Source organism: Elephantulus edwardii, unplaced genomic scaffold (genome assembly GCF_000299155.1).
Source record: "Elephantulus edwardii isolate Elephantulus edwardi_28Jun2011 unplaced genomic scaffold, EleEdw1.0 scaffold00001, whole genome shotgun sequence".
Classification (NCBI taxonomy): domain Eukaryota; kingdom Metazoa; phylum Chordata; class Mammalia; order Macroscelidea; family Macroscelididae; genus Elephantulus; species Elephantulus edwardii.
Genome location: NW_006399751.1, coordinates 5,192,831 through 5,206,922, shown reverse-complemented (window position 1 = coordinate 5,206,922; position 14,092 = coordinate 5,192,831). Strand labels below are relative to the sequence as shown.

The following is a 14,092-nucleotide window of genomic DNA, read 5'->3' as shown; positions in this document are numbered from 1 at the left end:
AAGTATTACTTCAAATATATTTTAAAGCTCAACAGATTTGTATTGGGCTGAGCTGCAGTTGAATCTTTAAATCTCTAATTAGGAGCTAGGAATATGTATTTGGGTAATTAGCCTCACTCCTCAGTTTTCTCATTAAAAAAAAAAAAAGCTAAACCTGCACTTTCCTTATATGATTGTTAGAAGGATATGTGAAATAGTCTGTGAAAATCATTTAATACTACACTCCATACATGGTAGCCCTTAATAAATGTTAAACATTTGTTATTATTTTTTTTTTGCTTTTAAGAGAATGAAGCCTTTATTTTCTTGTTTCACACAAAGCTGGCAGAGTTGGTGGCTTAACATTTGTTATTTTGACTACTGTTATTATGCTTGTTCTCTCTGACCCCTGCTAAATAGTTAAGGCTGATTCAGTAAGTTAATGTGTTGCCGGCATGATGCATTTTTGTTTCAGTTAGAGATTAAATCAATGATTTATTGTGTACTTGTTGTAAAGTCTCTTATGTGCTGGAGAATCCAGATGTGGTCCTTGCTCAAATAGCTGCAATGCCCTCCTTCTCTCATTGCCATCAAGTCTGTTCTGACTCATAGCTGACCACCCAGGGAGTTTCTGAAGCTATAAATTGCACAGGAAGAGACCACCCACCTTTCTTCTGTGGGACAGCTGGTGGACTTGAACTGCTAGAGAAGCTTGGCGTTTAGATTAACCACTGCAGCTCTATGTACTCTGCCACTCATGAATTTCAGTGTTGAATACCATAAACGCTCTATACATTTATGTATGCCAGGGAGCCCTCGTAGTCTAGTGGAGGTAAGGAGCTGCACTGCAATCTTGAAAGCATGCAGTTTAATTCCACCAAGCGCTCTTGGAAGAAAGATGGGCAGTTTCCTCCTGTGTAATTAAACTGCCTCAGAAATCCTGCTGGAGGATCAGCTGTCAGTCATTTCTGACTTGACAACACACAATAACAACAATCTACTATAAACGCATACATAAGAAACATTGTTGATACAAAAGAAAACATTATCATCTTGGCTTGGTTCGTCTGAATATAATAACAGCAATGGCAGCAACAACATGCTTTTAATATTTACAAAATGCTTACTAAAAACCAAGTTTTATGAAAGGGAAATAATATGTATTATCCTGTTCAGCCTTCACAGTTTAGTATGTACTATTATCAGTCCCATTTTACAGTTGAAGATACTATTACAGAGAGGCTGAGTAACTTGCCTAAAACCATCCAGTTAGTAAATAATGTTGTTGTTAGGTGCTGCCAAGTTTATTATGATTATAGTGACTTTATGAATAATGGATCTGAACCTTGTTCTATCCTGTGCCATCCTCGTCATCTCTAATATTCTTGAGCCGATTGTTACAGTCACTTTCAGTCTGTCTCCTTGGGGATCTTTCTCTGACTCTCCGACTTTCTAAATACGAGACCCTTTTCCAAGGACCTGCCCCTCCTAACCACATGCCCAAAATATGTGAGAAAGAGCTTTACCATTTTGCCTCCAAGAAGCACCTTGGTTGCACTTTCTCCAAAATATATTTGTTTGTTCTTTAGTCAGTCCATGGAATATTCAGTAATCTTCTCCAACACTACAGCTCAAGAGCATCAATTCTTTTTCTCTTTTCCTTAGTCATTGTCCAACTTTCATATGCATGACAAGTAATTGAAAAGACCATGACTTAAATCAGATGCACTTTAGTCTTTAAACTGACATCATTACTCCTTAATGCCTTTGAAAACAGATTTACCCAATGCAGTATGCCTTGTTGTTGTTGTTGTTTGTTTGCATAGCAGTATGTCTTTTGATTTTTTGACTACTGGTGCCAAGAATGCTGGTTGTAGATCCAAGCAAGATGAAATTGTTGACATCAGTCTTCTATTATAAAGTTTCATGTTGGTCATTTTTGTCTTCTTGGTGTTGAAATGTTAGTCTTTGAGCTTCTGTAAAGCAGGCTACATAGATTATTGATAAAAGTAGATATTCCAATTTCAGATGCTTAAAGGAAAAACTGAGGGGCATTATGCTACGGAGGCGCTGGATGAAGCTTGTTGTTATATACCATTGTATTGGAACCAACTCATAGCTGACCCTCCAGCAAGTTTCTATACACAGGAGATTACTTATCTTTCTCAAACAGAGCAGCTGGTGGATTGGAACCGACTGCCTTTGAGGTGACAGTGCAACTCCTTACCACTAAGCTACTAGAGCTCCCTGGATAACACTTAATGTAACACAGTAGTATAACACTTTGTATAAAACAGTAGCATAATTATTCTATAATGTATTTTTTATTGACCTTTTTCTTAGATAGTGCCTATCTTTAATCTAGACATTCGTTGTTCTCTTAAGATCAGTAACATCAGAATGGTCAGTTGTTTTACACATAAACTAACATGTTGAATAGGTAGCAATTCTAACCTTATACTGATCTTATATTCACTTTCGCTTGTGTAAATCGAGATATTTGAGGAAAATATGTTGTAAGAGTCTGTTGATATCTATCTCAGGATTTCATTTACTTGTTGAGAGGGTGGTGGGGCAAGTGGCCAGTAACAATTCTATGGATTTATAGTGTCAAATGAGAATAATTTATATGGCTTAAGAAAACAGTTAACTACTATTTGGTTGATTGATTGAATGAGTGATGGTTAAGTAATAAGCACTTTCTTTTACATAAGGATTTAAGACCCCCTGATGTTTTCAAAGCCTCATAGGACACATCTCCAATATTTTAACAGAGTAGGGTTCCTGTGCATTTTTGCCTCTTCATTGATTTTAACACATATTTCTTAGAAGGCATGTGGCATTATTGCAGCGATAGTTCCTGAGAGAGTAAAATCTTAGGTAATTTTCACTCTCACCTTCTAAAAATTTTCCTTTGCCAATTATTATTCCAGTCTCTTGTGTGCTGGCCAGTCACTTTACACTGGGTACTCAAAACACCTTTGTTGATGTGAATAAGATAGTGTAGAGTATTAGGAGAAAGAGTGGGCACTGGACCTAGACTTCTTGAATTCTAGTCTTACCATCTTTCAGTTGTATAATCATGGGCATGTTAGTAGTGTTTGCAGTTCACCTTTGTTTGAATTAGCAGTGACTGTATTACAAAGATATGAATGTGAGTGAGAGGATATGTTCTCTTAGGACAGTCCCTGGACATGGTTTCAGTAAATGTTAGCTGTAACTAATGAATGAATACTTACGAGAGCTAACCAATTGCTGTGGAGTTCATTCCAACTCATGGTGAGCCTCTGTGTATCAGAATAAAAGTTTTCGGTAACAGGTTTTTCTGAAGTAGTGCACCAGGCCTCTCTTGTAAGGTGACTGACTCTGGGTGGACTTGAACTTCTAACTTTTCAATTAGCAGCTAAGTCCATTAACTCTTTGCACCGCTCAGGGATTCCTACTCAATATATGGTGCGTGCTCTGATTACACCACAAACTAGAGTTGGTACCTGCCTCTTTCACTTAGAATGTTTCCTTGTGCTCAGGTTGTATTAACATGTGATATATTAACTTAGGTTTGACATTTTCATTTTACTCTATAGTTGACATCAAATGACTTTGCTGTCCTGAAGCAGTTGCTACCTCTGCTGGAAAAAGTCTCCAGTACACACCCTGACTCTGTCATTCAAGAACTTGCTGTTGATCTCCGCATCAGCATCGCGACCCATGGAGCTTTTTCCACAGAGGCTGTCAGTGCGTCTGCCCAGAGTGCCCTGAAGAAAAGAAATTCAGAAAAGAATTTAGAAGAACAGCAAAGTAATGAGAAATCCAACCACCAAACAGATTTGAAATCTAATGATGCATCGTTCACTGCTCAGGAGGTGAATGAATCTAGTACTTCTTCAAGCCAGAAATCTGGAAGCATAACCTCAGAAGGGCTCCAGGAGGTTCTTTTATCAGCTTATGATCCTCAAATTCCAACACGGGCAGCTGCTCTGAGAACACTTTCTCGATGGATTGAGCAAAAGGAAGCAAGAGCCCTTGAGATGCAAGAGAAGCTACTTAAGGTAAGTGGTACCTCCTATAAAAACACGTGTGTGCAGGGCAGGACATGTTTCAAGAAACATTAATTGAAGTGTTTGAAGCCTTGACTATGTGTCCATCAAGCATTGTCCACGACTGCCCTCAAGGTACGTATACTCATTCTTTGGAGAAAAGACTTAGACACAGAAAAGACTTGGATAATCACATGAGACTACTCAGTTGAACAGAAGAGCGAAAATGTAGGTGAAAAAGAAATCCTGTAGACAGTCAAGAAAAGTAGCAAGTTAAATCTTTTCTGAGAGATGGAACTTGTAAAGTTTAAACAGATAAAAGGGATAGAACTGCCTGAGCATATTCCCTGTTTACTTTTAGTGGTAGATAGATAGGTCCACTTTGAACACTGTAATTTGGCTCAGAAAGCCCTCTCTTTTATCTGGGCCTCATTTTGAACAAAAATGGGATTGCCATCTCACTCTATCACTAGTGTGAAAACTGTTTCTTAAATTGTAGATCTCTCTGGGGGAATATATATTCTTACTTATGAGTACTTTTTTCCATTTGTGGAATTTTGTCCTGAGTACATTATAGGTTAGGGATTAAAACCAAGGAGTCTGGTGATACTGTCTGGGATCAAATTCCCTATCAGATTCTTGTGTATATATTTAAACTTTCTGAGCCTTTATTTCTGTGCTCTTTAAAATGAGGATAATAATAGGGCTGACTTTGTGTTGAAAGATTAAAAGTGAAATAGTCCGTGTAAAGCACTAATTATAATAATAGGCACATAATCAGCATCTAATGAAGGATATTTGTTTTTCTAAAAATAATAATTAATAAAAACAAATAATTATTTAATAAAATCAATAATACAAATTGTTTAATAAAAATAATAATTATTTCTTCGATATGCTTTTAACTCTTGGACTAAGAATTATAATTCTAACTGAAGAAAAAAAAATCTTTTAGTAGCTAAAGGATTAGAATAAGTTTCTAGTGTAATGAACCAGGCCTCATACTTTATAGAAATCTGATTCTCCCCCAGGGCAGTATAGATATTATTACATTTAATAAATGAGAAAACTGAGTGATGAACGTATCAAGAATTTGTCTTCATTGAATTATCCTGAAAAACTAAAGTTAATGTATCTCTGTTGAGTAATAATGAAAAATATTCCTTTGTGCACATATTTGGGTAGTCAGTGCTATGAGTCCTGTAGTAAACTGCCTGAACCTGACGTGGAATGGTAGACCCTTTTAGATAAGCAGATCCCACTGAAATTAACACATGTTGATGAATCCCAGAATTATAAGAATTGAAGCTCAAAGGGGAGCTCTGGTGGCCTAGTGGCAAGAAGCTGACTGCAGTCCCAGAGATATGTGGTTCAAATCTACCAGATGCTCTGCCAGAGAAGGAGGGGCAATCTCCTCCTGTACCAGTCAGATCCGATTTGATGGTACACACACACACACACACAAGAATAATAAATAATAATAAAAATTAAAAAAAAAATAGAATTGAAGCTTAAGTGGCTTATTGGTAAGGAGTTGGTAAGGCACAGTTCAAATCCACCTGCCTCACTGCAAAAGAAAGATAGGCAGTCTCCTCCTGTGTGACTTACTGTCTCTGGAGTAATTAAACTAAAACTCACTGGAGGGTCAGTTATGAGTCCTGACTCAGGGGTACATAGCAACAATATTAACTGGAGAGCTGAGATTATCAAAAGTTTTTAAAAGAAATGAGATCAGATTCAATGTATTCCAGTAATACTATCTCTGTCTTTCATTTGCATTTTCATATGTTCTCTTGAGTGGGGAAAAAAAGAAAATTATGGGCAAATGTAATAAAAGTTGCAAACAACTCAAACTGTGTTTTGTGTGCCATGGCCTGTCTTGTCAGGTGTGAGATTGCCCTCCATGGGCTATAATAGGAAACATGATGATTGTTTTTCCAAATGTTAGTTTCCATGCTTGTTACTGGTATGTACTTGCTAACTTTAGGAAATTTCTCCCCTTAATCTCTACCCTATTTTATCCATTATAAAAGTAATAGAAATTCATGCCTGTATACTTTTATACTATGAGAATGTAAATTGCACCAGTGCCTAGCTGAGACAAACAATAAAAACATTTACTCTTTTGAGGTTGTTATAAAAGGATTTCTTAAATCTTGCTGCCTCTTACTAAATCATATTACTGCTGTATTTTGTGGTTCCAGATATTCTTGGAGAACTTGGAGCATGAAGACACCTTTGTATATCTATCTGCTATTCAGGGTAAGTGTGTCCTGGTTAAGAGATCGCAAGTCTGTGGGCCAGAGCTTTATATAATGTAGGTTTGAGAAAATAACCAGAGTCCAGCAAAATTGTTAGTCATTTTGTCCATCCTTCTAACTCCCTAACTCTGACATCTTTTAGTAAAAAAAATAATAGATTCCTGGAAAGGTCCCAAAGTTTCTCTATTGAATGTTGTAATGATGAAGTCTTTGTGTTTACTTAACATTTTATAGACAAAATCTCACTTCGTCTAATTCATGATGGTACATACATGAACTCTTTATAGTAATCCTTTTACTGTGTGACAATTGATAATATGTAACTTTGCTCTCTGAGTCAAAGACTCTCGAAGTACTTAATGTTTATTCACTAAAAGTTTTTTGCAATAATTTTATTTCATTTTTTTAATTCTCTGTTATTCTTTTTAATTCATCAGCGTTGTGCAAAGGTTGACAGCTTGGGCTCTAGAGTCAGACTGCCTGAGTGCACATTCCTCATTCATCAGATAAATGGCTTTTTGACATATTACTCAATTCCTCTGGGCTTTAGATTCCTTGCTTGTACAAAGGGGGCTAAATGAGACAGAAAATGGTATACCATTCTGGAAGACAATCTTGACAGTTCCTCAGAAAGCTAAGCATATAGTTTATCATTTGATCCAGCAGTCCTACTCTTGGAGTATATACATAAGACAAATGAAAGGAAGTAAAAAAAAAAAAGAAAGGAAGTCTACATAAAAACTTGTGTCTAAGTATTCATTGCAGCATTATTCATAGGAGCCAAAGAGTAGAAACACCTCAAGTGTGCATCAAGTGTGGTGAACAGATAGAATATATGCACATAATTGATGGATTATTTGGCAATAAAAAAGTAGTACTGATAGATAATACAAAATGGATATGTATTGAAAACTATTATGCTAAGTCAAAGAAGCCTGAAGCAAAAGATATATCATTTCACTTAAATAAAATATCCAGGAGAGACAAACTCATAGAAACATAAACCTTGGACTTCAGGCTAGGTCTTACACTGGATATTCCAATGAGGTTTCATGTGAAGGACCTTAGGCATGGGTGTGCACAGAAATCTTGGGCAACCCTGATTCTGCTACTGTTTTGCTGATAGCCTTGGGGAAAACATTCAACATGCTTTCCCCTTGTTGCTTTGTGCCCTATATAAAATGATTTTATTTGTTCAAAGGATTTTTATGAGATTTAAGTACCTTAAAACACCAATAATTTATTATTACTCATCCATCTTTAGACCAGTTGGGTTGTACTGATCTAACTGGGGTTGGCTGGGTGGATCTGCTTCTCCCTGTAGCATCTGCTGCACATGTTTCTGATCATTCCTAAACTGCATTCTACCCAGGCATGTGTTCATAGTAGTGGCTGAGATGCAAGAGAACAAGAGTAGCCTAGCAAAAAGCCTTGTTAGGACTAAGCTTTGAATTGACAATCTCATTCTACAGGCGAAAGCAAGTCATGGCTGAAGCTTACAGTCAGAAGGCAGATTAGAAATTAGCTCTTTCAGTGGGACAGAATGCCAAGTCATAGCAAAGGACGTAAATGCAGGGAGGGGTGAAGACTTGAAACCAGAAATTCAGTCTTTTGTATGGATGTATTCTTTTACCTTCCAGTGGCAAGATCCCCTTTGACCACCAAGTCTCATGCAAGTCTTCATTCGCTACTTTTTCCTTGTTATACAAACACAGGTTGTTGAAGTGTAAGAGATAATGTAGAAAGAAAAGAGAGTAAAGTGACAGTTCAAAGATGAATGTGTACACCTTGGCTTTCATTCATTATTCAGCAAGCATATATATAAATTTAAAGAACACCTGAGATCAATTATGGTTGTCATGTTAAAAAAAGACCTCTGGTCATTCAGTGATAAAAGAACTTCCTGCTAACCAAGAAGTCAGTGTGATTTGAACCCACAAGCTATTCTGTAGAGGAAAGATGTGGCATAATTCTGCTTCCATAAATATAGCCTGGGAAACCCTGAGACATTCTCTGATGTAGGGTTGCTATGAGTCGATAGGTTTTACTTTTTTGGTTTTGTGTTAGAAAGTAAAATGAATGCTTCTAGTTCAGAGTAGAGGATTTCAAGAGAAAGTGTGAATAGAGGATGTTAAAAGAGAACACAAGTCTACCTCAGATTCTGCAAGTTGAAATAAAGTGGGCCATTGAATATTTTTTGGTTTTCTGACCAAACATACAGTTAGTATGCATTAATAATTATTGGTGATGGAAATAAATATACAAAAGCTCAAAACAATGAGGAAGGAATGGTAGTCGGAAAGTACTGACATGGTGACAGATCAAATGATTGAATTTTGTATGCTCAATGATTTATACATAGAAAAACCCTTTTTTAAAAACACAAAATGACAACTTTAGACTTGAACCTCACCTGGTAGATTGCGCAGGAATCAGAAGGGCTGTATTTGAGGCAAGAATCATTGAAGAAGCACAGTCTCTCCAGTCAAAATCAAACCCGGTGCTGGTTGTGGGACAGACCATCAATTACTCATGTGCAAGTTTAAGTTGAACCTGAAGAAAATTAAAACTAGTCCACAGGAACAACTTTGAATTTGAGTTTATCCCAGTTGAATTTAAGGATCATCTCAATAATAGGTTTGAGGCATTGAACACTAGTGATTGAAGAACAGAGAATCTGTGGAGAGAGCAAAAGGTCATTACAAAGGAAGAGGAAGTAAAAACAAAAAAGATGTCAAAAGAGACTGAAAATTGCATTAGAACATCAAGAAGCCTACACAAAAGGAAGAGCTGCCAAAGTAAAAGAGCTGGACAGAAGATTCAGAGGGCAACTTGGGAAGAAGATAAAGCAGAATGTTATAGTGAAATTGTGCAGAGAGCTGGAATCAGAATAAAAAAGAGAAGAGGTCACTTGGCATTTCTCAAGCTGAAAAAAATTGAAGAACAAATTGAAGCCTCTAGTTGCAGTACTGAGAGATGCTCTGGGCACAGTCCTGAATGATCCAAGAAGCATCAAAAGAAGATGGAAGGAGCACTCTCCTCCATATTTTCTTTCAAGAAAGGAGATCCATCCCTTTAGGACGTAACTTTCTAATTTTTTTTTAATCTTAAAAAAGAAGAAGAAAAAGATGGAAGGAATACACAAAATCACTGTACTTAAAAGAATAGATTGACATTGAATGAAAATTTTTCAGAAAGTATCTACCACATGAACAAGTTCCATCAGTGGCTTCTTGAGAGAAGGAATGGGGAGTCTCTTCCCATTTCAGTCTGTAGCCTTGGAAACTCGATGAAGGGTAACTATTAGTTGGAACATACTCAATGACAGTGAATAAGCACATGTGAAAATTGTGTTTGCACACGAGTGTAGTCTACTAAAAGTGCAATGAAAAAGTTTGAAATATCTTGAGAATTAATAAATGTGGCACATACATGCTGAGAGTACATTGTTGGGAAATTTATGCCAATACATTTGTTTGATGTACAGTTTGTAAAACAGTTTGTAAAACAATCAGTATCTGTGTGGTGCAATAAAGTGAATCACACTAAAATGAGGTGTCCTTGTAATTGCTTGCAGCTAAAAGGTCCAGAAGAGAGGAATAAAAGCCTTGAGTCAGGGGAAGGGTGGAAGCAGAGAGGGGAGGATGGACAGGGAGTGGGCCTATTAATCATAGAATCACACAATTTGATGTGTGTGGGGGTGAAGGAAATTGGAAAGATCTTGGGTGAAATACAATGTATTCGAACTTTGTAAATAAATCAGTATAAATTTTTTTGAAAATGTAAAAAATAAAACCCCCATAAATAATGTATGTGAATGATTGTATAAATGTGAATGTACAAAACACAATAAAAATTAATTCTTTTTTTTTTTAAAAAAAAAGCCTTAGACCAGCACAGGGCATACAAGGCCACATGATATTGATTGGTATGTAAGAAAATCAAATAAATGAATGAAACAGGAACCTAACATGCATGTATAAGTTTCAGTAAACTAGTTACTGTGAACTTTTCCCAAGAAAGTGTTATTCTGAGAAGGAGATGCTTCTCATTGATTTTTTTTTAAACTGAGTTTTTAAGTGATGCCCTGTCATTCTAATGTGGCAGCAACCCATTGAGCTCATTAACCTTAAGGGTCGGCTATAAAGATCCCAACTGTAGGTTGTGTTTGTTTTTATGAATTTTAATTGGCATGCTCATAATTTAGTAGCTAATTTGGTGATAAATAGGAAAGGTAGACATGTAATTTCTGTTCTCTGCTCCCTAAGATGAACAAGTTTGAATTAATTGATGTTTCTGGTGTTTATAACATGCATTTAAAGATCAAGGCCATCAGTGAATTTTCCATTAAGAAAGGAAGGAGCTGAACTTTCCCACCTGCAGTTGCCAGTGTAATTCCCCCCAAGGCAATAGCAAACCAAGAGCCAAGCTATTCGGCATTCTTCATCAGATAGGACCAGCCTACTTGTAAATATCATGCAGTACTAGAGGCTGCTGGTTGTTTATGTTTGATAGCATTTAGATTTTGTTAGTTGGGTTTTTTTCCCCCCTTTCGATCTTCCCCCCACAACCATCACCTTAGCCAATAGCATTTAGTTTGAAGAAAGATTGTATTCATTCATTAAACAGATACTAGTGCTTGATTTAGGAATTTCTAGATTTTGTGTTACCTGTCCATCTGATAGAAGTAACTGCCAAGAAGAAAATACTATTTGAGAACTAAATCTTTTATGAAACGACCTGCATCTTTTTTTCATCTCTATGGAGAAAGCCATGGTTGATTTAACACTCATGGCATTTGCTTCCAGATACTCTGTAGCAGTTCTTCAGGCAGAGCATTGAACAAATTGCAAGTTCCACTTATAATCCAAAGCTTGTAAATACAAGACTTAACCTTAAAAAAAATATTTACCATTAAATGTTTCCTCTTTTTTAAAATCCTTATATATTCTTTTCTCGCATTGTTTTATTATCATTATTGTAAGAAATTCATTGTCATTGTTGTAAAATAAATGACAAAAGAGGAAGTATACAAGGTAAAAATGTTAAGAGTTCTATAATGTGTATTAGGTTTTCTTGACATTTCTCACAGTTTTGAAATAGCTAATTCAGTAGTAAATGTGCTAAAAAGTTACATTCTTCAAATAAGATAATACACCCAGATTGTCCAATACTGTGAATTAGTTTATATGTACTTTCAGCTACTTGAATTATTTAACACTTTGAAAGCAACTCTGAGGACAGATGCCTTTCAAAATCCATGAAATTCCTTATTGTTAATAGTAGTTAGTTGTTGTTGCTTCTTCCTCATGGTCACCCCATGCAGGCAATGTACAGTACAGCTGAGCTCTCTAGGGTTTTTCAGACTGGTATACTAGAAGCACATGGCCAGCCTGTATACTTATTTTTGGGTAGGTTCAGTCTTTTGGCTAATAGTCTGTCTCTGGCAAAAGGATCTTTTAACTACCACCTTTACTTTCAAAATGAAAAAACAAGTAAACCCTTTGTATGAAGATGGCGTGAAAGGAAGCCAAAGCAAAGGCATTAAAGGCCAAGAAGGTGATCCTGAAGGACATCCACAGCCACAAAAAAATAGATCTGCACATCACCCACCTTCCAGCAGCCTAAGACACTGAAACTCTGAAGGCAGCCCAAGTACCCCTGGAAAAACACCCCAAAGAGAAACAAATTTGACAGCTATGCCATCATTAAGTTTCCTCTGACCACTGAGTCAGCCACGAAGAAGATAGAAGATAACAACACACTTGTGTTCATTGTGCATGTCAAGGTCACCAAAACAAACAAGCTGTAAAGAAGCTCTATGACATTGATGTGGCTAAGGTCAACACCTTGATTAGGCATGATAGAGAGAAGAAGGCCTGTGTTCATCACTTCCTCCTGACTATGATGCTTTGGATGTTGCCAACAAAATTGGTATAATCTACACTGAGTCCAGCTGGCTAATTATAAATACAACTTTTTCTCGCCATAAAAAAAAAAATAATTAAAAAACAAATAATACACACACAAACACAACTTTGTTGTGAGGTAGGCATGGGAAATGAAGTGTCAGTGTATGTGAAGAGAATCTAGATATGTTGACATGCCCAAACAAATCAGGCTAACTCTTACACTCTGGTCTTTTCAGAGTTTTCATTTCTAGTGAAAGAGCCAAAGGGGAGGGAAGACAAAAGCCCCAGAAGGAGAAAGATAGAAGTTGAAATTGTTTTTACAGAGTTTCAAACTGAGCAGGATTACAAGTTCTAACTTGTCAGGAACTAAAACTCCCTATCTCATTCTCAGATTTTTACCTCAAGTAAGTTGGGAAACCATTAACTGAAAATAATTTTATCCCTTGAAGTACCATCTAATTGGATCTTGGCATCAAAATTTGGAATGCAGTCCTGTGAAGTTTATCTTCTCCATTTATGTCCTTGAAATGGGAAGATTTCTTTTATGTTCTAACCTGGTTTCTCCACTGCCTAATTAACAAAGCAATAGTTAGTGAATGACTCTCATGTACTTGTCATCTCAGTATGTTCTTGAAGTAGTTCTGGGAAGAAGACATTAGCTTCATTATTTTAAAAGCTTTCTTGAGATATAATTTACATACCTAAAATATATAATACATTTGTGTTAGCATGTTTAGAGAACTGTGCAAAAATCCCCATGACATATAAGAAATCTCATACTCATTAGCATTCACTCCTCATACTTCTCTTTTATGGATCTCAGGGCACCCACTAATCTATTTTCTGTTTTCATATAATTGCCTCTTTTAGATATTTTATTATAAATGGAATCATGTAATAAGTAGTCTTTTGTGACTTACTTCCTTTACTCAGCATTATTGCTTTCAATTTTATTCATTTGTAACTTGTAACCTTTTATGCTGAGTAATAGTCTGTGGTATAGGTATACTACATTAATTTATCCATTTACTTATTGGAAGATGTTTAGGTTGTTTCCGTCTTTTCACTATTGTCAAAGTAATGCTACAGTAAACATTACTGTACAAGTACCTTTTTCTTATATATATATATATTTACTTGCAAAGTTCATAAAGTTTATATACATTGTTTTTCACATGAGGCCTTTCCCCTTTGCTTTACCCACTCCTCCCTTCACTCATCAAATTGTGTGACCCTATGATTTTGAATGCCTGCTTTCAAGACTTTTGGGAGTATATACATAGGAGTCAAATTGCTAGGTTATGTAGCCATTCTATATTTAATTCTTTGAGAAAATGCCAAACTTTTCTACAGTTGTTGTTATGTGCTGTCAAGTTGCCTGTGACTCATAGTGACCCTATGTACAACAGCCCTAAACCCTGCTCTATCCTGTTCCAATCTTATTGTCCCCAGTCACTGAATCAGTCTATCTCATCGAGGGTCTTCCTCTCCTGTGCTGTCCTTCCACCCTGCCAACCATGACGTCCCCCTCCAATGACTGGTCCCGCCTTGCAACATGTCCAAAGTATGTCAGGCGAAGCTTCAGAATCTTTGCCTCCAAGGTGCAGCTGGCTTCATGCTCTCTAGGATGAACTTGTTTATTCTCTTAGCAGTCTATGATATATTCAGTACTTGCTCCAGCACAAAAGCTCAAAGGCATCAGTTCTCCTTCTGTCATTCCTAGTCATTGTCCAGCTCTCTGATGCATAGTAAGTAATTGCAAAGACCATGGGCTGTATGAGGCGCATCTTAGTCTCCAGATTGTCATCGTTGCTCTTCAGTACTTTGCAGAGGTCTCTGACAGCTGGCTTTCTACAGTAGCTTTACCATTTTACAGTCCCACAAGCAGTGGACCATATTTCCA

At 36.6% G+C, this 14,092-nt stretch overlaps 1 protein-coding gene across 1 annotated transcript in view; it reads left to right on the top strand.

The window, feature by feature from the left end:
- TANGO6 (transport and golgi organization 6 homolog (Drosophila)) overlaps window positions 1-14,092 on the top strand; it is a 185,543-nt gene that overhangs the window by 60,640 nt on the left and 110,811 nt on the right. The window contains exons 13-14 of the mRNA XM_006878883.1: window positions 3,564-4,028; window positions 6,221-6,278. Coding sequence (XP_006878945.1) covers window positions 3,564-4,028; window positions 6,221-6,278 — 523 coding nt within the window. The remainder of the gene's footprint in view (window positions 1-3,563; window positions 4,029-6,220; window positions 6,279-14,092) is intronic.